Here is a 21,589-nt window from a genome sequence, read left to right as displayed (position 1 = left end):
CATCAAAAGGGTTAATTGCCCACAGTGAAATATCCAGGAAGGGATCAGCCAGGATTTGAATCCAAAGTCCAACACCCAAGCTTCCCTCTTAATAACTGGACTATGCCTCTTATGACTATGTTATAAATGAAAGAGAATGTTACCTTTGGAAAAGATCAAGGAGCAACTCAATCAAAATATTTTAAAATGTTAGCAGCATTATTCACAACAGCAAAAGGTAGAAACAATCCAAGTATCCACGGACAGATAAATGAACAAAATGTGGTACATCGATATAAATGGAATATTATTCAGCCTTAAAAAGAAAGGATCCTGGGGCGCCTGGGCGGCTCAGTCAGTTAAGCAGCCGACTTCAGGTCATGATCTCGCGGTTCACTAGTTCAAGCCCCGCGTTGGGCCCTGTGCTGATAGCTCAGAGCCTGGAGCCTGCTTCAGATTCTGTGTCTCCCTCTTTCTCTCTGTCCCTCCCCTGCTCAAGCTGTGTCTCTGTGTCAAAAACAAATAAACATTTAAAAAAAAATTTTAAGAAAGAAAGAAAGAAAGAAAGAAAGAAAGAAAGAAAGAAAGAAAGAAAGAGGAAGGAAGGAAAAGAAAAGAAAAGGAAAGAAAGAAGAAAGGACATCCTGACACAGGCTACAACATGAATGAACCTAGAGGATATTACGCTAAGTGAAACAAGTCAGTCACAAAAAGACAAATACTATATGGTCCTGCTATATGAAGTACCTAGAATAGTTAAATTCAGAGACAGAGAGTACAATGGCTATTGCCAGGGGCTGGGGGAAGAAAGGCATAGAGAGTTACTGTTTAATAGGTATAGAGTTCCAGCTTTGTAAGATGAAAAGTTCCAGTTTTGGAAATGGATCGTGATGATGGTTTCGTAACAGTGTGAATGTACTTAATACCAATAAACCAAACACTTAGAAATGGTTAAAATGGTAAATTCTGTTATGTGTACTTTACTATGCAAATTAAAAAATGTGTATTTTACAGTATTTTTTAAATCCATGGGCTACCATCTCTTAAAACTAATGCAGAAAAGTTACTACAATATACATTAAAGCAAAAATTCACAAGATTTCAAACTGCAGTTCCCAGTGTATTCCAAAAACAAATCATACCAGGAGCGTGGATTTGGTATGGGGTACAAATATCAAGACATTATTTTCATTTTGTTTCCCTTGTGGAATCCAGGCTAAAATATGAGACATACCTAGAAACTGCTGTAATGTACACTCTTTTCCAAGTTTTCAGTGAAAAAATTTACTTTCATTTAAAGCTAGGTGTACCTTTATGTAGAGCAAATTAAACTAAAGGAACTAATCAAAACAAGCAATTCCAGAAGAAAATTACAAAAATGACTTTCAAGTGAATTTTGATAATTTGAAAATAACAGGGCCATAAATTTTTATTAAGGCATACAAAATTAACAGAAAGAGCAACAAACCATTTCATAATTCCTTAAAGAAAAACTGTTGGCAGTAAGGCTTAAAACCGAGTCTGATCTAGTCACTTCCTTTATTTCTACTGTCACAGGGTTCCTTATTTTCCAAATCTTCCATTCAATTTAAATAGCGTCCCATGCTGGGCACAGATCAAAAATAACCTTTCCTATTCAATCAAGAGCTTGTAAGCTCTATATAAACTGGTACGTGATAGGTCACATCACTAAAAATGTAAGTTCTCTTTCTTTATTCCCTCTCTCCGACGATGTATCACACAAACACTGGAAACAATCTTAAATACAATATTATGTCCCAGTGTATCTGTATGTGTCTGTACTGCTATATTTGCACCAATAAAGTATAAGCAATTAAGGACCGGTCAATATTTATATTGTGAGGAAACATTTTCTTATATCTCACCTGTCTGAACTATAAATTTTAAGCTACTATGGGTATTAAGTATAGCCCCTTTTCCTCGGACCTTGTATGTAAACAGGTACATCAAAACAAATAAAAATAATAAAATCTGGCTAATATGTGAGGACATCATATTACCTAAAATGTTAAGCATATCCCCTAAAGGGCAATAGAAGTTCAGTTCGTCACACAAGTAAGAAAGAGTTACATAATTCACATAATTCAAATAAAAAAAAGATCAACTACAAGGCTTCAAAAAGAAGAGTCTGGACTATTAGATAAACAATATGAAACAAACTTAATTAGTCAAAGTACTACATAAATTCCACCTAGTTTCACTAATTCATAATCAGTTCAGAATTCCGTTTTACTTATTCATAATCAGGAACCAACAACATTACTTATTTTCTTACACTGTACAAAGCATATACCTATTCATTTTGACATAATACAGAATATTATAATATAATTTAATCACCCATGTTTTTACAGGGACTGAAATTTAAAATCACAGATAATAATGCCAATAAATACAACAAATAGCTAAAATTTTACTGTGTTACCTATTAACACAAGAACACTCTTTACAGAGGAAGCCCTATAAATGGGAGAAGCAGCAAAAAAACTGAATAAATGGGTGTCTGGTGACTCAGTGGGTGGAGCATCAGACTTGGCTTCGCCTCAAGTCATTCCCAGGGTCGTGGGATCACGTGGGGCATTACACTTGAGCATGAAGCCTGCTTAAGATTCTCTCTCCGTCTGTCCCTCCCCTGCTCTCATATTCTCTCTCTAAACAAAGTAACTGAATACACACACACACACACACACACACACACACACACACACACACACACCAATGAGCATTACTATAGGTCTTACAGAAAGAAATCAGAAGAAAAGCCATTACCTTGAAATAAAATTCTATTAAAGACTTACTACTGACTGTTGGACAGCCTCATTTATTTCCCTGGTAAACTGATTATCACTACAGACTAGAAGAGATGCTCATATAGATAAATAGTTGGTTATATGGCAGAAACTAATTTTCTTTGTCACAGAAACTGTATAATCCACAGGTGATTCCTGAATGGATTCTATCTGTCCCAGACAGGACCACGGAGTTCAGTCATCTGCAGCTGGCTGCTTAACAGATGATGTGGGTGAAAAACGAGGTGGATAAAGCCAGCGTATTCCTGTACCATTGCCACAGTGCCTCAGATTTTTGGCAGCCCACCCTTTGCTTTAAAATCCTTCAGGGGCGCCTGGGTGGCGCAGTCGGTTAAGCGTCCGACTTCAGCCAGGTCACGATCTCGCGGTCCGTGAGTTCGAGCCCCGCGTCGGGCTCTGGGCTGATGGCTCAGAGCCTGGAGCCTGTTTCCGATTCTGTGTCTCCCTCTCTCTCTGCCCCTCCCCCGTTCATGCTCTGTCTCTCTCTGTCCCAAAAATAAATAAACGTTGAAAAATTAAAAAAAAAAAGTTACCAACAACTCATGTGTTGGTATATTAAACAATTAACTTGAACCTACATGCTGAAAACGCCTTTTGGGTAGTGCTGACTCAGTGCTCCTCCACCAATATGACTTTGTCCTGTAGGTGTATTTATCAATGGTCTCTCCTATTTCAATGTTTGGTAAAAACAAACAAACAAACAGGCACACCTCCACCTACACCCAAACAAATGGATATCTTTCCCAGTCTAATAGTTTAAAATCAATTCAAGTTCCTGAAGTAACTTTAAATTTTTTTATTTTGATATATGCAACAAATGAATTTTTTAAATCTTAAAAAGAACAAACTTCATCCTGAACCATCAGACCATTATAAAGGACACTGTCAAATGGAAGAGTTGTTAGAATACACACTATATGGTTTGTTCCCATTATGCCACTACAGTAGGATGGAGACTAAAAATTTTTTGCTCCTGGGGCGCCTGGGTGGCTCAGTCAGTTGGGCGTCCGACTTCGGCTCAGGTCACGATCTCACGGTCCGTGAGTTCGAGCCCCGCGTCGGGCTCTGGGCTGATGGCTCAGAGCCTGGGGCCTGCTTCTGATTCTGTGTCTCCCTCTCTCTCTCTGCCCCTCCCCTGTTCATGCTCTGTCTCTGTCTCAAAAATAAATAAACGTTAAAAAAAAAAAAATTTTTTTTTTAAAAACTTTTTTGCTCCTTTAAGAATAACGTTTTAAAAATAATATTGTGGAATTCTCACAGCCACTGTGGAAAACAATACGGGGGTATTCACCCAAAGAAAACAAAAGCACTAATTCAAAAAGATCTATGCACCCCTATGTTTATTGCAGCATTATTTACAATAGCCAAGATATGGGAGCAACCCAAGTGTTCACTGGTGGATGAGTGGATAAAGATGATGGATACACTATGGAATATTATTCAGCCATAAAAAAAAGGATAAAATCTTGCCATTCACAACACAGATGGACCCAGAGAGTATAATCCTAAATTAAATAAGTCAGAGAAAGAAAAATACCATATGATTTCACTCATATATGGAATTTAAGAAACAAAGAAAAAAAGAGACAAACACAAAACCAAACTTATAAATACAGAGAACAAACCGATGATTGCCAAGGGGAAGAGAGTGGGTGGGTAGATGAAATAGATAAAAGGGATTAAGAGTACACTTATTTCGATGAGCACAGAGAAATATATAGAATTACTGAATCATCAGACTGTAAACCTGAAACACTGTATGTTAATTATATTTGTATTAAAAAATATATGCATTGACTATTTCCTTATAACTAGGCACTGAAATTTGGTATTTTCTATATTCAATGATTTTATAATTTTATTAGCCAGATCTATTTCCTACAAGACCTCTTGGACCTTATTTAGAAAATCTTTACACAGTGTAAGACTAGAAACAACTATAAACATGTTTTCCTTACAGGATTCCACAGTTGATTTTTTTTTCAGTGTTATATCTTTAACTTTATGTATGGTATCAAGTAGAAACCTAAGAATCATTTAATATTCTAGCCTTTTCCGCATGAATTTAAAGTGCTTACTTTACCAAATTAATGATTACCAAATTACTACATAAAATGGGTTTCCTCATAAATCTCTGGTCTGTTCCTTCCATACATATTTTTATTTCTGTTATCAACATCATACTCTTCTACCTTCAGTGCCTTCACAGTCTGTGCACAATACCTCCATTACGGTTTTCCCTTCAAAACTGTCAAAATTCACAAAACAAAAATTAAAAATGGCCTTGGCTGTTCCTCCACATTTACTTTTCCCAATGACCTCTAGATTTAGAGGACTTTTTTTTTTTTTAAACCTTTTTATGTTTATTCATTTTTGAAAGACAGAGGGAGACAGAGCACAAGCAGGGGTGGGGTGGAGAGAGGGGGACACAGAATCTGAAGCAGGCTCCAAGCTGTCAGCACAGAGCCCGGTACAGGGCTTGAACTCACGAATGGCAAGCTCATGACCTGAGCCGAAGTCAGATGCTCAACCAACTGAGCAACCCAGGTGCCCCTAGATTTAGAGGTCTTATAAAAGACCTTGCCTTGTAAAATGTCTTGTAAAAGAACACATTTCTTATAAACTGCCCTGAACTTATAAATTAATTTGGGGATAATTGGCCTCTTTGCAATACATTTTTACTTAGCAATTTACATACTACTGTGCTGTTTTAAATTTTACAAGTGTGTATTTTAAAACAATAAAAAGTAGAACTGTTTAGCAGTTATATTAAAATAAGCTTATTAAAATACTAATACCAGATGCAAACCAGAAAGTATCTTATAATATCTCGGACAAGAAAATACTAGTAAAAATACCAGTAAAACTGATGTGCCCCAGTTCCAATATAAAGCCCAGTTTTGTAGGGAACATCTGCTTCCAGGAAGATAAGAGCAGATGTAGTTTTCCCTATTTTTCTTGGAAAGTACAACTATAAATCCTGGGCATTATAAATAAAACAAATATAAGAACAAAAAAGGCAACAGACAGGCTAGGGACCTTGCAACCCAAAGAACAATACAAAATGAGCTCTCGGGGTTTTCTTTTTGCCTTTATCTCAGATTGGGAGTTGAAAAAGTCAGCAACCCAGAAATCCTAACAGGTGCAGACATAAAGAGACACAAACCTTCTCATTCCAGCCAAAGGACCAAGAAAAGGACAGCCTAGAAAGACAGAAAACTTTTAGACAATAACCAATCTACTCCAGCCAAACATGACAGGGGAAAACCAAAAACACAAAACAGTGCCCCACTCACATCCATATCAGCAAAGGCTAAGTAGGAAACCAAGCTGTGATATAGAGACTAACACCTCTCAAGAGTGGTGTCAGAGAAGGCAAAGTTAGAAAGGCCTGGACTTCCACCCTTACCTAGCGGTAAGAAGGCACTCCCCCTGGGATGTGCCAGTGAAGAGTCAGGATTTTCACCATGGCCCAGCAATACTAACACCACACATTCCTAACCCCTTACTCTGTGGTGTCAGCCAAACTCACTTGCACTCAGCAGTAACAAAGAGTACCTAACCTTCCCCTGATGGGTTAATATCATAGAAATCCAGATAAAACAGGATTAAATAAAGTCCAGAGTTTCAAAACATAATACATACAAAAAATTATGAATCGGGGCACCTGAGTGGCTCAGTCGGTTAAGTGTCTGACTCTTGATTTTGGCCTAGGTCATGATCTCACACTTGTGAGATCCAGCCCTGAGTTGAGCTCCAAGTTGGGCATGGAGCCTGTTTGAGATTCTCCCTCTCTCCCTCTCTCTCCCCTTCCTCCACTCCTCCCATTTGCACAGGCACGCGCTCTCTCTCAAAAAGAAAAGTATGAATCAATCAAATATCACTCATTATACCAAGAACCAGGGGGATGTGAAACTGAATGAAAAAGGTCAATCAATAGATGCTAACGCCACAATGACAAAGGTATGAGAATTATTTTAAGGTATCCATCATAAGAACACTTCAATTAACATATGCAAATAAACTGAAAAGGTATCGTACCAAAATTTGTGGTATAAAGCGGAAGCAGGGCTGAGAAACTTTTAGCACTAAATGCATATAATGGAAAAAATGAACAAGTCCCAAATCACTAATCTAAACTCTCACCTCAAAAACACAGAATAATAAGAGCAAAATTAACCCAAGGAAACAGAATGGGGAAATAAAAGTAAAAGCAGAAATTAATGAAACCGAAAAGAAAAATAGACGGAAAAAAAAATATCAGTGAAACAAAGAGCTATTTTCTCCACCAGTTTTATTGAGATTTAACTGACATACATCATTGTACATCAAGTTTAAGGTGTGTAGCACAATGGAAGGACTTATACTGTGAAATGCTTACTACAATAAGTTTTAACATCCATCATCACATACAGTTGCAAAAAAAATATTTTTTTCCATAGGATGAGAACTCTTAGGATTTACTCTTAATAACTTTGATTTATATAACACAGCAAGGTTAATTACAGTCACCATGTTGTACATTATATCCCTAGTACTTATTTACCTTGTAACTGGAAGTTTATACCTTTTGATCATCTCCTTACAATGCCCCTTCCCACATTCCCACCTCTGGTAACCACGCCCCAATTGATCTCTTTTTGCTGAATCTGGGTTTGTTTGTTAACGTATAAATAAGATCATATAGTATTTGTCTTTCTCTGACTTATCTCACTTAGCATAAAGCCCTCCAGGTCCATCCACGTTACAAGTGGCAGCATTTCCTCATTTTTTATGGATGAATAATATTCCATTGTGTATATATAAAACAATTTCTTTATCCATTCATCTGATGATAAACACTTAGGTAGTTTCCTTGTCTTGGCGATTGTAAATAATGCTGATATTATTAACATGGGGGTGCAGACAGCTTTTCAAGTTGGCATTTTCATTTCCTTTGGATATATTCCAGAAGGGGAACTGCTGTATCATATGGCAGTTTTATTTTTTAAGTTTTAAATCTATTTTAATTTTCTTTCAAAAAATTTTTTTAACGTTTATTTCTGAGAAAAAGAAAGTGCGCGCAGGAGAGGGGCAGAGAGAGAGGGAGACACAGAATCTGAAGCAGACTCCAGGCTCTGAGCTTTCAGGACAAAGCCCGATGAGGGACTTGAACTCATGAGTGGTGAGATAATGACCTGAGCTGAAGTCAGGTGCTTAACCAACTGAGCCACCCAGGCACCCCTCCAATTTTAATTATTTAATTTATTTTTAATTCCATAGTAACTGTACCAGATTATAATCCCACCAACAGGGCACAAGGGTTCCCTTTCCTCCACATCCTCTCCATCATTTCTCTCTTTTTGATGATGGACATTCTAACAAGTGTAAGGTGATATCTCATTGTGGTTTTGAGTTGCATTTTCCTAATGATTAGTAATGTTGAGCATCAAAGACCTGCTTCCTTGAAAATACGAATTCAAATGATAAACTTCTACCAAGAATGACAAGGAAAAAAGGGAAAACACAAATTTTCAATACGAGCATTACCACTGGTATTGAAAGGACAATTAGGATAATAAAGGCAAACAATGAAAAACCCTGGACACATAAATTTGACACTTAGAAAAAATGGACTATAGTTCCTCAAGAAAAACACAAACCACTGCAAACTCACCAAATATATGAATATACAGAAAATATACAGAAAACCAAATATATGAATATACAGAAAATATACAGAAAACCTAAACAGCCCTGTAACAATAAAATTGAATATGCAATTTTTAAACTCCCAAAAAAGAACTCTCCAGATCCAGATAGTTTCTGCCAAATAATTCTACCAAGCATTTAAAGAAGAATTTTAAAAATTCTACACCTCTTCCAGAAAACAGGGGAACAAACCTCAATTCATTTTATGAAGTCAGTGCTACTCTGATTTCAAAACAAGACACACATGTGCGTGCGCGCGCACACACACACACACACTATAGACCAACAGTCCTCCTGAATACAGATGTAAATACCCTTAACAAAATTAAGCAAACAGAATTCAGCTATATATATATGTAAAGAATTAACAACCACAAACAAGTAGGATCTATTGTAGGGATGCACAGCTGGTTCAAGATTTGAAAACTGATCAACATAATACACCATATTAACAGGCGAAAGAAAAAAAATCACATGATCAAATTGATGCAAAAAAGGCTTTTGACAAATTTCATCAACATTTTATTTTAGTATCTCTCAAAAACCAGGAACAGAGAGGAAGTTCCTCAACTTGATACAGAATCTAAAAATAAAACTACAGCTAACACTATATGTAATGGTGAAAACACTGCTTACCCACTAAGGAAAAAGACAAGGATGTCCACTCATCATTCTTATTCAACACTGTGCCTGACATGCCAGCAAGTTCAATAAGGTAAGAAAAAGAAAAAATCACAGAGGTCAAAGATGAAAAAATAAAACCATACCCATTTGCAGATGACATGACTGTCTACACAGAAAACCCCAAGGAAACCTACCAAAAAACTCCTACAACTAATAAGTATGTTCAGCAAGGTCACACAAAACAAGATAAATACTTTTTTTAAAGCTTATTTATTTTTGGAAAAGAGAAAGAGTGCACACGCAAGTGGGGTAGGGTCAGAGAAATAGAGAATCCCAAGCAGGCTCTGCACAGATAGTAAAGAAAGGGGAAGATATGCCATGTTTATAGATTGGAAGACTCAGAGTAATAAAGGTCAATTCTCCTTACACTGGTATACAAGATTAAAGAACCCTTATCAAAATCCCATCAAAATAATTTTTATTGATATAGACAAGAATATTTTAAAGTCTATATGGAAGAACAAAGGAACTAGAACAACTATAATAATTTTGAAAAATATATAAGAAATAAGTTTATTCAATTTCAAGATTTATTACATAGTTATAATAAAGACTATGTGTGGTATTTATTGGTACAGGGAAAGACACATGGATCAATACAGAACCCAGAAAAAGACGCATACAAATAAGCTCAAATCAATTTTAACAAAGATGCAGAAGTAATTCAATGAAAGAAAGACAGCCTTTGAACAAACTGTACTGGAGATTCTGAACATCCACATACAAAAACTGAACCTTGACCTAAATTTCACCCCTTCCACAAAAATCGACTGAAAAGGTATCATGGACTTAAATGTAGAACTATATAAACATTTTAGAACAAAATGTAGAAGAAATCTTCAAAATACAGGGCCAAGCAAAGCTCTTAAACTTGTTATCAAAAGCAAAATTCAGGGGCGCCTGGATAGCTCAGCTGGTTAAGCATCTGACTTGGTTTCAGTTCTGGTCATGATCTCATGGTTTGTGGGTTTGAGACCCACATGGGGCTCTGTGGTGACAGCGTGGAGCCTGCTTGAGATTCTCTGTCTCCCTCTCTCTGCCCCTTCCCTGCTGAGAAAAGGTCTAGGATGGATGATGATGCCAGTTGCAAAACAATGTTAAAATACACAGTGCCACTGAACTGCACATGTAAAAAATGGTTAAAATGGTAAACGTATATTATATATAACCTACCGCACAAAAAACCAAGAAAAAACATTAAAACATTAAATTTTATGTTACATATACTTTACCACAATAAAGAAATGTGCACGTGTGTGCACACACACAGAGTCATGCACTCAAGGGTCAAGATACAACAAAATTAGTAGCGTGCGCTGCTTTGATAAGCAGTCAGGAATGTGATATATTTTGCAGCTGTGAATGTCACGTGAAAGGTACAATGAATTTCAGTAGAATGGTCCCTCTACCTTTATTAATATTTAGGCACTAACCGTTTTCATCCACACCTGCTTTTTACACTGACGTCAACACAGTCAAAAGGGGGAAAATATCTTAGAAGTATTACAAAAATAATTTTTACCTTGTGGACTCATACATTCCCTAAAAAGGTCTTGGTGATTCACTGACCACATTTGACGAACCACTACCCTAAGAACTGATAAATATGGGAAAAGCAGAACAGTATGACAGACTGAAAATGGTGGAAATTTTCCAAGTTTTTCTCATTAAGGGAAATATTCACAACTGGAATTCATTATTTGTCTTAAAATGTTGGAAGTTCCTAAGTCAGGCACTATCTTTAAAAGAAACTGTTTAAAAGCAAAACATTCTTTAATACTCCTTCCAAGATCTAAAAATCTCAGATTCTACACACTTTCCAACATTCATTCAGTAACTCATCACGTATTTTACTTCATGCTAGATTCTGAGGCAACAAAGAAATAGGCTCAGTCCTCTAGCAATAGGAAACTCAACACAGAACCATTAAAATACAGTACAATAAGTAGTATAAGAATAGCAGTAGCAAGTACTTGATGTCAGAGTTGGAGACCCAACAAATTTGAAGAGAAGACCACTGAAATGGGAGTGTGGAGAGCAGAAAGAAAAAGAATGAAGAAAAATGAACAGAACCTTCGGGTTCTGTGGCACACCATCAATACAACAAACATACACATTACAAGAATCCCAGAAGGGAGGAGGGTGCATAAAGAATATCTAAAGAAACAATGGCCAAAAATGTCCCCAAATCTAGGAAAGACATGAATCTACAAATCCAAGGATCTCAATGAACTCTAAGTAGGATAAACTCAAAGAGACCCACACTGAGACACAGAATCAAACTTTAGGACAAAGAATTATGAAAACAGCAAGAAATGACTCACTTTCACACACAAAAGAGACTCAATAAGACTGAGTAACAAGGACAACCAACTTATCAGAAACTATGGAGGCTAAAAGATGCCAATACTGAAAGAAATCTGGCAAAACTATCTTTCAATACAAAGGAGAAAATAAGACATATTAACCTAAACAAAAGCTGAGGGATTTTGTCACTAGCAGATCTGTCCTACAAGAAATGGTAAAGAGACTCGGGCAGGCTGAAATGAAAGGATGTTAGATAGTAACTAGAAGACATATAAATAAAGATCATCAGTAAAGGTAACTATATAATTAAATATAAAAGCCAGTATTAATTGATGTTTTAATCTGTAACCCTCTTTTTGTTTCCTATATGACCTAAAAGACAAATATATAAAACAGCAATTTTAAGTCTTTTAATGGGCACACAACTTACAAAGATGTAACTTGTGACAGTAATAACAAAGGGGGGGGGGGGGGGAGACAGCTCTATAGGAACAGTTTTTGTAGTATTGAAGAAAAGTTACTATCAATTCAAACTAGATTATTATAAATTTAGGATGTTAACTGGAATTTTTATTCCCAAAAAAGGATTAGGGACTATAAATGGACAATTAACTCTTCCTGGGGACTAGGGGAAGCTGCAGAGAGGAGTAGGTAGACACCAGAGCTTAGAGGCTAGGAGACAGAGTAGAAATAGAAACAGAGTATATAAAAGCACAGAGACATATAAAAGTGCAAGGTGTTTATATGACTTTTTTCTTTTAGGAAATTACATAACAAAATTAGCCACATTAAAGTATCTAATTCAGCAGCAGTTAATGCATTCATAAAGTTCCACAACCATCACCTATACAGTATTTAGTTCCAAAACATTTTTGTCATGCCCCCAGATGACCTCATACCCATTAAAGTCATCCATTTTCCATTCCTCCCCTCCTCCCAGCTCCTGACAACCACTTTCTATCTCTGTGGATTTATCTCTTCTGAATATTTCATATGAATACAATCATAAAATGTTACCTTTTGTCTCTGGTTTCTTTCACTTAACATGTTTTTGAGGTTCATTCACACTGTGGCAGAATTAGCCCTTCATTCCTTTTTATTTACTGGCTGAATACTATCCTACTGCATGAATTCCACTGCACCATATAAATTCATTCATCCATTGATGGACATTCAGGTTGTTCCACCTTTTGGTACTCTGAATAGCACTGCTATAAGCAGTCTTGTAAAATATATGTTTGAATCCTTGAATATTTCAACTCTTTGAACATATACCTAAAAGTGGAATTACTGGGTCATATGGTAATTCTATGCTAACACTGGTAAGGAGGACAAGCAGATGGCTAAAGAGACTAAACACAAGGAAATTAGATGGGAGGCTATTGCAAGGGTGTTAGTGAAAGATGAGGACTTGGGCAGTAGAGATAGTGCTAAAATAGCAACAAAATAGCTCAAGGTGAGGCACGTGTGGAAAGGGGCCAAGCCAAACTTAAAGTTCTGAGCTTAGGCAACTGGTGGACAGTAATGTCTTTCACTGGACCAGGAAAGCCCCCCCCCCCAAAAAAAAACAAAACAAAACCAAAAAAACAGTGGGATGAGAGTGGGGAAAGATAACAAAGGGTTGTTTTGTGCAAGGTGAGTTTGTAGTGCTCAAGAAATACCATTCAGTAACACTGAAACAGGGGCTAAAAAAAGGGATCACTAAGTGTGATCAGCATATTGATGTTTCTACCATCACTTAACATCTAAAGCACCAAATTATAAACACATAAAATGAAATTATTTTTACTCATGAAGAGTTTTCTATGTGCTATATGTTAGTTATAGCATATCAACTGCTTTTTAAAAATTCTCAAACAGGGACTTATTTGGATTAAATCCACAATTAATATAGTTGATTTACTAACGAAATCGTAGTAAATTCAGATAAAGCTGCTATGTTATAAGGGTTCTCCAGAGAAACATAACCAATAAAATATGTGTGTATATACATATAAAGAGATTATAATATTAAAAGGAAGTAGCTTATAAGATTATAGACGCTGACAAGTCCCAAGATCTGCAGCTAGGTCCCGTGGGTCCGGTCTGCAAGCAGCTCCAGACCCAGGAAGAGTCCATGTTTCAGTGTGAGTCCAAAGGCAAGAAAGAACAGTCAGGCAGGAAGAGTTCCCTCTTACTTACAGGAAGGTCAGCCTTTTTTAATTCAGGCCTCCAACTGACAGAGGTCAACTCACATTAAAGGAGGGCAATCTGCTTTACTCAGTCTATACATTCAAATGTTAAATTTCCAGAAATTACTTCACAAACATACTGTATGACCCAATATCTAGCTGCCTCGTGGCCCAGTCGGCATGCCACATAAAATTAACCATCATTAAGTGCTGTTAAAGATAATAATTCATGATACTCTAAGAAAACTGAATTTTCTGATAAGCAAAATACGGTCCTTGACTACCCAAATAAATTTGTTATTTTAAAAAGTAATATATAAAACAGAATACAGTACACAGTACGATTTGCACAAATACTAATGAAACAAACACTGGTGAGTAGATGAGGATTTTAAGTCACGCTCTTGAAGCAGAATGATGTTCCCTGAGCTAGACCAAAGCATGCCATCACAAAAATCAACTAAGGCAAGCCATTTTCTCAATTTACAAAAAATATTTTTTCAGTTTTAAGTCTTTCTGTGTAACGTGGCTTAATCCTTTGACACATCCTTCTGTTAGTCTGTACTAGAATTAAACAAGATACATTTAGCACAAAGTTATTCTAAAGTTAAGGGTGCACTGCACAATAGTCTTTACAAACCTTTATAAAATATCAAGAACTGATATATAAACAAGCTTGAGAACCACTTATTTAAAGAATTACAATAAATACATTTAGAGTAAGACAGCATGATTCTCAGCCTAAGATGATTTACCATTAAAAAGATGTGAATTCTCTTTAAGCTAATATATAAACTGAAAAGATCATGATCTCACAGTTTGTGAGTTCGAGCCCCGCACCAGGCTCTGTGCTGACTTGTAGTCTGGAGCCTGCTTCAGATTCTGTCTCTCTCTCTCTCTCTGCCCTTCCTCCACTCATGCTCGCTCTCTCTCTCTCTCTCTCTCTCTCTCTCAAAAATAAATAAACATTAAAAAAAATGGTACAATACACTAATGCCTAACCATTTCTATCATGGTCTCTCTCTTTTTTTTTTTTTTAAATGAAATTACTCTTTTAAAAAAAAATTTTTTTAACATTTATTCATATTTTGAGAGACAGAGCATGAGTGGGGGGGTAGGGGCAGAGAGAGAGGGAGACAGAATCCAAAGAAGGCTCCAGGTTCTGAACTGACAGCACAGAGCCCGACCGCGGGGCTCGAACTCACAGACCGTGAGATCATGACCTGAGCCGAAGTCGGACGCTTCATTGACTGAGCCAACGAGGGGGCCCCTCTATTATGGTCTCTTAAGTCAGCTGAAACCATTAAGAAAAACACTAGAATATTTAGTAACAAAAATTAATATATAAATATTAATATTAAAAACAGACCCATCCTATATGTTCATCAATAAAGAAACAGTTATAAATTTTGGTGCGTCCAAAAAACAGAACACAATGCAGTAATTTTTTTTTTAATGAAGCAACACCATTTTTATCAATATGCAACAATCTGAAAGATATATTAAAAGGAAGAAAAGCAAAGCAAAGCAAAGTCTACATGTTGGTCTATGTAATACTCTACCATTTGTCTAAACAAGAAAGAAAAAAATTATATGACTGTATATACATAGAAAATTCTGGAAAAATATATAAACTGTTAAACTGATTCTAGGTGGGGAAAATCTGTGGGTAAAGAAGAGAAGAATAATGGGAAGGAGTCTTACCCCTCTTTATAACCTTTTTTCGCTTTTGAATTTTACATTATGTGCATGTTATTACTAAGATATATCTGTGTATGTTTTAATACACCTGGAAAGTCCAAGCATCTAATGTAAGCACAGTAAAATTTTTACTTAATTTCTCAGTTATTAAAGAAGGACTAAGGAAAAATTATAAAAAGAAGATTATAGGTACCTGAGAGCAGCCAAGAGTTATGCTACAGAACCAAAAATGACCAAATGACCTAGAAGACAGCAAGGTAACTAAATAATTCATTATAATCCTCCTAACGCATTTTATAAACATAAAAATTTCAAATATCTTAGGGGCACATGGGTGGCTCAGTCCGTTAAGTGTCCAACTCTTGATTGCAGCTCAGGTCATGATCTCACAATTTGTGAGATCAAGCCCCGAGTCCAGCTCCATACTGAGCATGGAGCCTGCTTGAGATTCTCTCTCTCTCAAAATAAATAAACATTAAAAAATACGTATCTTAGGGGTGCTTGGGTGGCTCAGTCGGTTAAGTGTCCAACTTCAGCTCAGGTCACGATCTCATGGTTTGTGACTTCTAGCCCCGTGTCGGGCTCTGTGCTGACAGCTCAAAGCCTGGGGCCCACTTCAGATTCTGTGTCTCCCTCTGTTTGCCCCTCCACTGCTTGCACTTACTCTCACATTGTCTCAAAAATAAATAAACATTAAAAAATTAAAAAAAAAAAAGAGATACAAAGATTTGCAAAAATGTAAATCACTCCAATCCTTAATATTTTTAGGAAATCGTTATCTTTTACTAAATGTTATTTTACATTAACATGAAATCAATTTGGGGCGTCTGGGTGGCTCAGTCGGTTAGGTGTCCAACTTCAGCTCAGGTCATGATCTCACAGTTCATAAGTTCGAGCCCTGTGTCGGGCTCTGTGCTGACATCTCAGAGCCTGGAGCCTGCTTCGTATTCTGTGTGTGTGTGTCTCTCTCTGCCCTTCCCTTCCCCTCTTTCAAAAATAAAAAAAAACATTTAAAAAAAATGTAAAAATGGGCAAGAATCTGAACAAACATTTCTCCAAAGTCAACATACAAATAGCCTTAAGCACATGTAAATGTGCACAATATCCTTAGCCATCAGGAAAATACATATGAAAACCACAATCATACTTTACAACCCAATAGGATGGCTACAAAAAAGACAGGTAATACAAGTGCTGACAAAGGTGTAGAAAAATTGGATCCTCATACACTGCTGGTAGGAGTACATGAAGCAGTCACTGTGGAAAAGTCTGGCAGTTCCTCAGAAGGTTAAACATAGAGTTTCTGTATGACCTAGCAATTCCACCCATAGGTATATATTCAAAAAAAATGAAAAAACATTCACACAAAAACCTGTATGCAAATGTTCATAGCAATATTACTCATAATAGCAAAAAACAGAAATAACCAAATGTCTTATCAACTGATGAATGGATAAATCCATATAATGGATTATTATTTGGCCATGAAAAGGAATTAAAAATGCTACAACACAGATGAGCCTGGAAAACATTATACTAATCAAAGGAAATCAAGCACAAAGGATGACATGTTGTATACTTCCACTATGTGAAATGCTAAGAATAGGCAAATCTATAGACAACACAAACTAATGGATGCCTAAGGCTAGGGAAAGTGGAGGGGTTTGGGGGATAATGGCTAAAAGGCATAGAGTTTCTTTCTGGGTGATGAAAATGTTTTAAAATTGACTATGGTGGTGGTCTCACAACTTTACGATACACTAAAAACCACTGAACTATACACTTTAAATGAGTGATTGTATGATACGTTAATTATATCTCAATAAAGCAGTTAGAAAACAACAAAATCCTTACGTTTTTTGGTTACACTCTATCACATTTCTCAGGGAAAATAAGGCTACTTTATAGTCTTCATAAAGGCCTTGGGATATATACCTGCAAACAGAAATTCTTTTTTTTGTCCCCACCCCAGAAATTCTTTAAAAGAGGCAAAAATAAGGAAGGTGGAACAAAAAAGGAAATCTTCATAACTGGATAATTACCATGTGTGACATTACCATTTTACCTAATTCTTATATTTTGAACAGTAATTTTTCCTACCCATGTCACATTTGTCTTCTTTAATCACTTCAAGAAACTAAAGAATGCCAAGCTTAATACAAAATGTTCTACTGATTTTACTTATTGATTTATTTCAAATTTGACCAATTCCTTTTATAAATATTTATTTTATAGATTATGTGAGGATTCACAATATCACAGTAAGATGGCTAAAACAATGCTGATATTCAGTTAACTATTCCCCTTGTCATTATGCTACAGGCCATGGAGGATCCTAAAGCTGATGAGGAGGGACGCTGCGGTGGCTCAGTCAGTTAAGAGTCCAACTTTGGCTCAGATCATGATTCCTCACTTTATCAGTTTGAGTCCCACGTCAGGCTCTGTGCTAACAGCTCAGAGCCTGGAGACTATTTTGAAATCTGTGTGTCCCTCTCTCTCTCTCTCTCTGCCCCTCCCCAACTTGCGTGCATGCGTGCGCACACAAACTCTCTCTCTCTCTCTCTCTCTCTCTCTCTCTCTCTCTCTCAAAAATAAACACTAAAAAAAATAAAGTTGATGAGCAAAACACTGCAAAGGTGGGGGAACACAAAGGCTCTACCCTGCAAAGGTACAGTCATGTCAAGGAAAGGAAACTTCTGGCAGATAATGCAAAACCAAACAAAACTGCAGCAGCAGCAGCATGATCATCACCACCATTACCATCATCACCATCATCACCCAACACCACTCGCCTCCTACAGTATCTATTTATATGCCTTCAATTTTTTTTTAATTATAAATCGTTTAAACATATGGAAATAACCCCAAGCCCAGTTAATAGCACATCTTATCATTTTCCCCCAGGTATCAAATGACTAAAAAAAAATACGAAATGTAAGATACCACAGATCCATTTTCACTTCCTCTCTCCCTTATGGTAAGCACTATCTTGCAACGTGATGTTAATCATCACTATGCATGTTTTTCTAACTGTAACTACAGGTATCTGTGAACAAAGCAGAGTATTGTTCCTGCATGTTTTCAAACTTTACCAGATGGCATACTGGTCTGCACCTTGCTTTCTTAGCTCAACATTTTCCTTGTTTGTTGTTTTTTTCATTCAGTGATGTTGTTTCATGGAGCTCTAGTCTGTTCACAAAAACTGCTGGTCGGTATTATATTCCATGAATGTTTCAATATATTCGCCCACAGCTGTTTCTAATTTTGTTACTAAGAAGCTACAATAAACATGACTCCTTGAGGACATGTATTAGTTTCTAAGACACATTCCTAGAAGAACTGCTAGATCAAAGGATATATACCTTCAACTTCATTAGGAAGTCATGGAGCTTATCTCCTTTTTACACTTCAACCAGTAGTGTAGGAGAGTTCCTGTTTCTCCCCGTCTTCACCAATTCTTTTTTTTTTTTCATCTTCACCAATTCTTGCAAACTGAAGGGTATAAAGTGGTACCTCATTGGTTTATTCTTTCCTGATCAGTAAGATTAAGTATCATTCATTGGCCTTTCAGGTTTCTGCTCATGGGACACCTTTAATAGTACTGCCATTTTTCTATTGCTTTGTGGTAGTTCTTAAGATAGTCTGGGTACCAATCCTTTATTGATTATGTGTTTCTGATACTCTTCCCTAACCCCAAAAAAGTATAAGCCTTTTGCTTATTTCGAAATCTAGTAAAGTATAGGAGCAAAGACAACTACTTCCTTCTCAGAGTTCAGCTATTTTCCAGACCTTTTTATCCTATGTTTCTCAAACCTTTCTGGTCACTCACAGAAGATGAATTCCTCCCTGAGCACCAATACAGAGACACACATATGAACTGAAAAACCTCACTCCAAGGTCCATTTCTCTTAAGAGATTAACCACAAGCAAATAGACAAGAAAAGGACAGTTTCCATTCCCTGTAGCCAATGTCACATTTTAGCTCTCATATTAATACATCACATCATACAGCTTTCATATAGGTCAGTAAACAAGCATCCATTTTGATTAAAATGGCTGTTAAAACCCCTAATTAATAAATAACCAGCATATCGATACATGAGAATGTCTGAAGCAATAACGAGAAGCGCACATTCTTTCTACGCAATGAATTAAGAATTACGGTTAAAACCCAGACTCTAAGCAAATGATTTAGTCTCACTGACAATCAGTTCTTACAGATAAAAGTCGCTCTGCAGAAGTGAATTGATTCTGAGTGTTCTAGCGAGAGCAGACTACTGCTCAAAAAAGTTAACTTCATTTACAGGACTGATGTTTTGCAAAACAAACATGCTGCCCTGAAAGTACATAATCACGGAGCAAGAAAAGACTTTGGATGACTCAATGTAACTCCCTCATTTTCAGGTGAGGCAACCGCAATCCAGAAATTAATAATAAATTCACCGAATGCTAGTCCTCTAAAATCTACAAATTCAGGGTTCCTTCACTGCATCAGGCATGGATGCAATTTCACATTCCCCAATTCTAAAATTCCGATTCCTCTATTAATTTTTCAAGACTGAGTTGATGTGTTATAGAAATGATGGAATTAACTCCCATCCGCACGCCAATCTTTTCCTTTCCACTTCCTTTTTCACCCTTACCCTCCATTATAACCCACAGAATGAAAAAGATACCTGACTGCCTGAATTTCTGGCCCTAATGAGAGGCAGAGTCCCGAATTCCTGGCTACGGCCTCTGTGTTAAATCAGAAGGAGTTGTGTTTTGTTTTGATCCTTCACTCCTTATGCAACAATACCTACTAACCGCAGGTTCTGCGGGAAGCGCAGTGCACGCCGCTCCTCCTAGCCGGCGGACCACCGACGCCAGGAAGCCGGGCACGCTGGGTAGGGCGGTGCCGAGCAGCGGGGAGCTGGGGTCGCTGGGGAAGTGGATCTCGCGGGGAGGGGGGTCCCGGCGGCACCAGGGAACAGGCCGGGTGGCGGGGCGACTCACCTTTACGCAGCTCCCGCTCCCACACGGTGACGATGGGCCGGGAGTGCTTGCGGTGGTGGATGAGCCACAGGGACAAGGTCTGCACGCTCTGCTGCGAGTTGCTCAACTCCGACAGCTTCTTCTCCAGCGCCGCCTCAGAGAAGGCTGACATCCCTCCGACACCGCGTTCACGCCGTCCCACGCGGTGGGGCTGAGGGGAGGAGAGTTTCGCCGCCCGCGCCGCGGCCTCGCCCCCTCACCCCACCCTTCCCCACGCCCTCACCACTGCTGCCGCCACATCCAAGACCGGCCGCAAACCAGCAAGATGGCGTCCGGCCGGCAGTGACGTCACGGCCGACCCACGCCCCGCCCTCGGAAGAGGCGAGGCCAAGCGGCAGGTCCTCTGAGCGGAAGGGCGGGGCCAAAACTGGCGCACGGGAGGCATGTGGGGGCGTGCCGCTTGGGCCAGGCTGGGGCGGAGTGGGGTTTGCCCAGTCTGGAACCCTCGTAGGTTAAAACTGTCTGCCAAGAAAGGAGTGATTAAAAATATCTACATAGGCGTGTGAATTGGCATAGCCAATTTGGAAGACTATTTGGCGTGATAATTACATTTTAAAATTACAATTTCCCTGTGACCCTGCACTTTCGCTAATTGCCCTCAGTGCTAGGGAAATCGCATGCTTGCCCAAGGAGCTGTATGCTAGTTTCTTGTCAGGCTTACTAACCCTAAAGAGATGGGACATTCACAACAGATAGATGGCTAAAAATTGTAATACTGCATATTACAGAGTACATGCAGCAGTTCAAAAGATTAATAAATCCAGTGGTGAATTGGAGGGTTTTGTTTTTTTTTAAGTTCCTGGGGGAAAATACAGTATAACATTTGTTTTTTTAATATAAAATTGTACATTTTATATGAATTCATAAGTATGTAAATGCAGGGCAAAAAGTCTGGAAGAATATACACTACATTAATAGTGGTGTCGGGCGCCTGGGTGGGTTGGTCGGTTAAGCGTCAGAGTTCGGCTCAGGTCATGATCTCACGGTCCGTGAATTCGAGCCCGCGTCGGGCTCTGTGCTGACAGCTCAGAGCCTGGAGCCTGTTTCAGACTCTGTGTCTCCCTCTCTCTCTCTGTCCCTCCCCTGTTCATGCTCTGTCTCTCTCTGTCTCAAAAATAAATAAACGTTAAAAAAAAAAATTTTTTTTTAAATAGTGGTGTCAAAGGGAGGATCAGAATCGGAGTCCTTAAG

General features: G+C 37.8%; 1 protein-coding gene across 4 annotated transcripts in view; it reads right to left on the bottom strand.

The window, feature by feature from the left end:
* RPRD1A (regulation of nuclear pre-mRNA domain containing 1A) overlaps positions 1-20,664 on the bottom strand; it is a 68,627-nt gene extending 47,963 nt beyond the window's left edge. For 2 of the 4 annotated variants that reach the window (XM_040479053.1, XM_040479054.1), the window contains exon 1: positions 20,360-20,660. In XM_040479053.1, the coding sequence (XP_040334987.1) occupies positions 20,360-20,510 (151 nt within the window). In that variant the 5' untranslated portion in view covers positions 20,511-20,660. Of the gene's footprint in view, positions 1-20,359 lie in introns of all 4 variants that reach the window. The other 2 variants (XM_040479055.1, XM_040479056.1) reach the window with 2 other exon arrangements.
* Between the last annotated feature and the right edge of the window lie 925 nt (positions 20,665-21,589).

The sequence above is a fragment of the Herpailurus yagouaroundi genome, unplaced genomic scaffold (assembly GCF_014898765.1).
Source record: "Herpailurus yagouaroundi ecotype Mexico unplaced genomic scaffold, PumYag 142, whole genome shotgun sequence".
Classification (NCBI taxonomy): Eukaryota; Metazoa; Chordata; class Mammalia; order Carnivora; family Felidae; genus Herpailurus; species Herpailurus yagouaroundi.
This window is presented reverse-complemented; position numbering and strand designations above follow the sequence as displayed.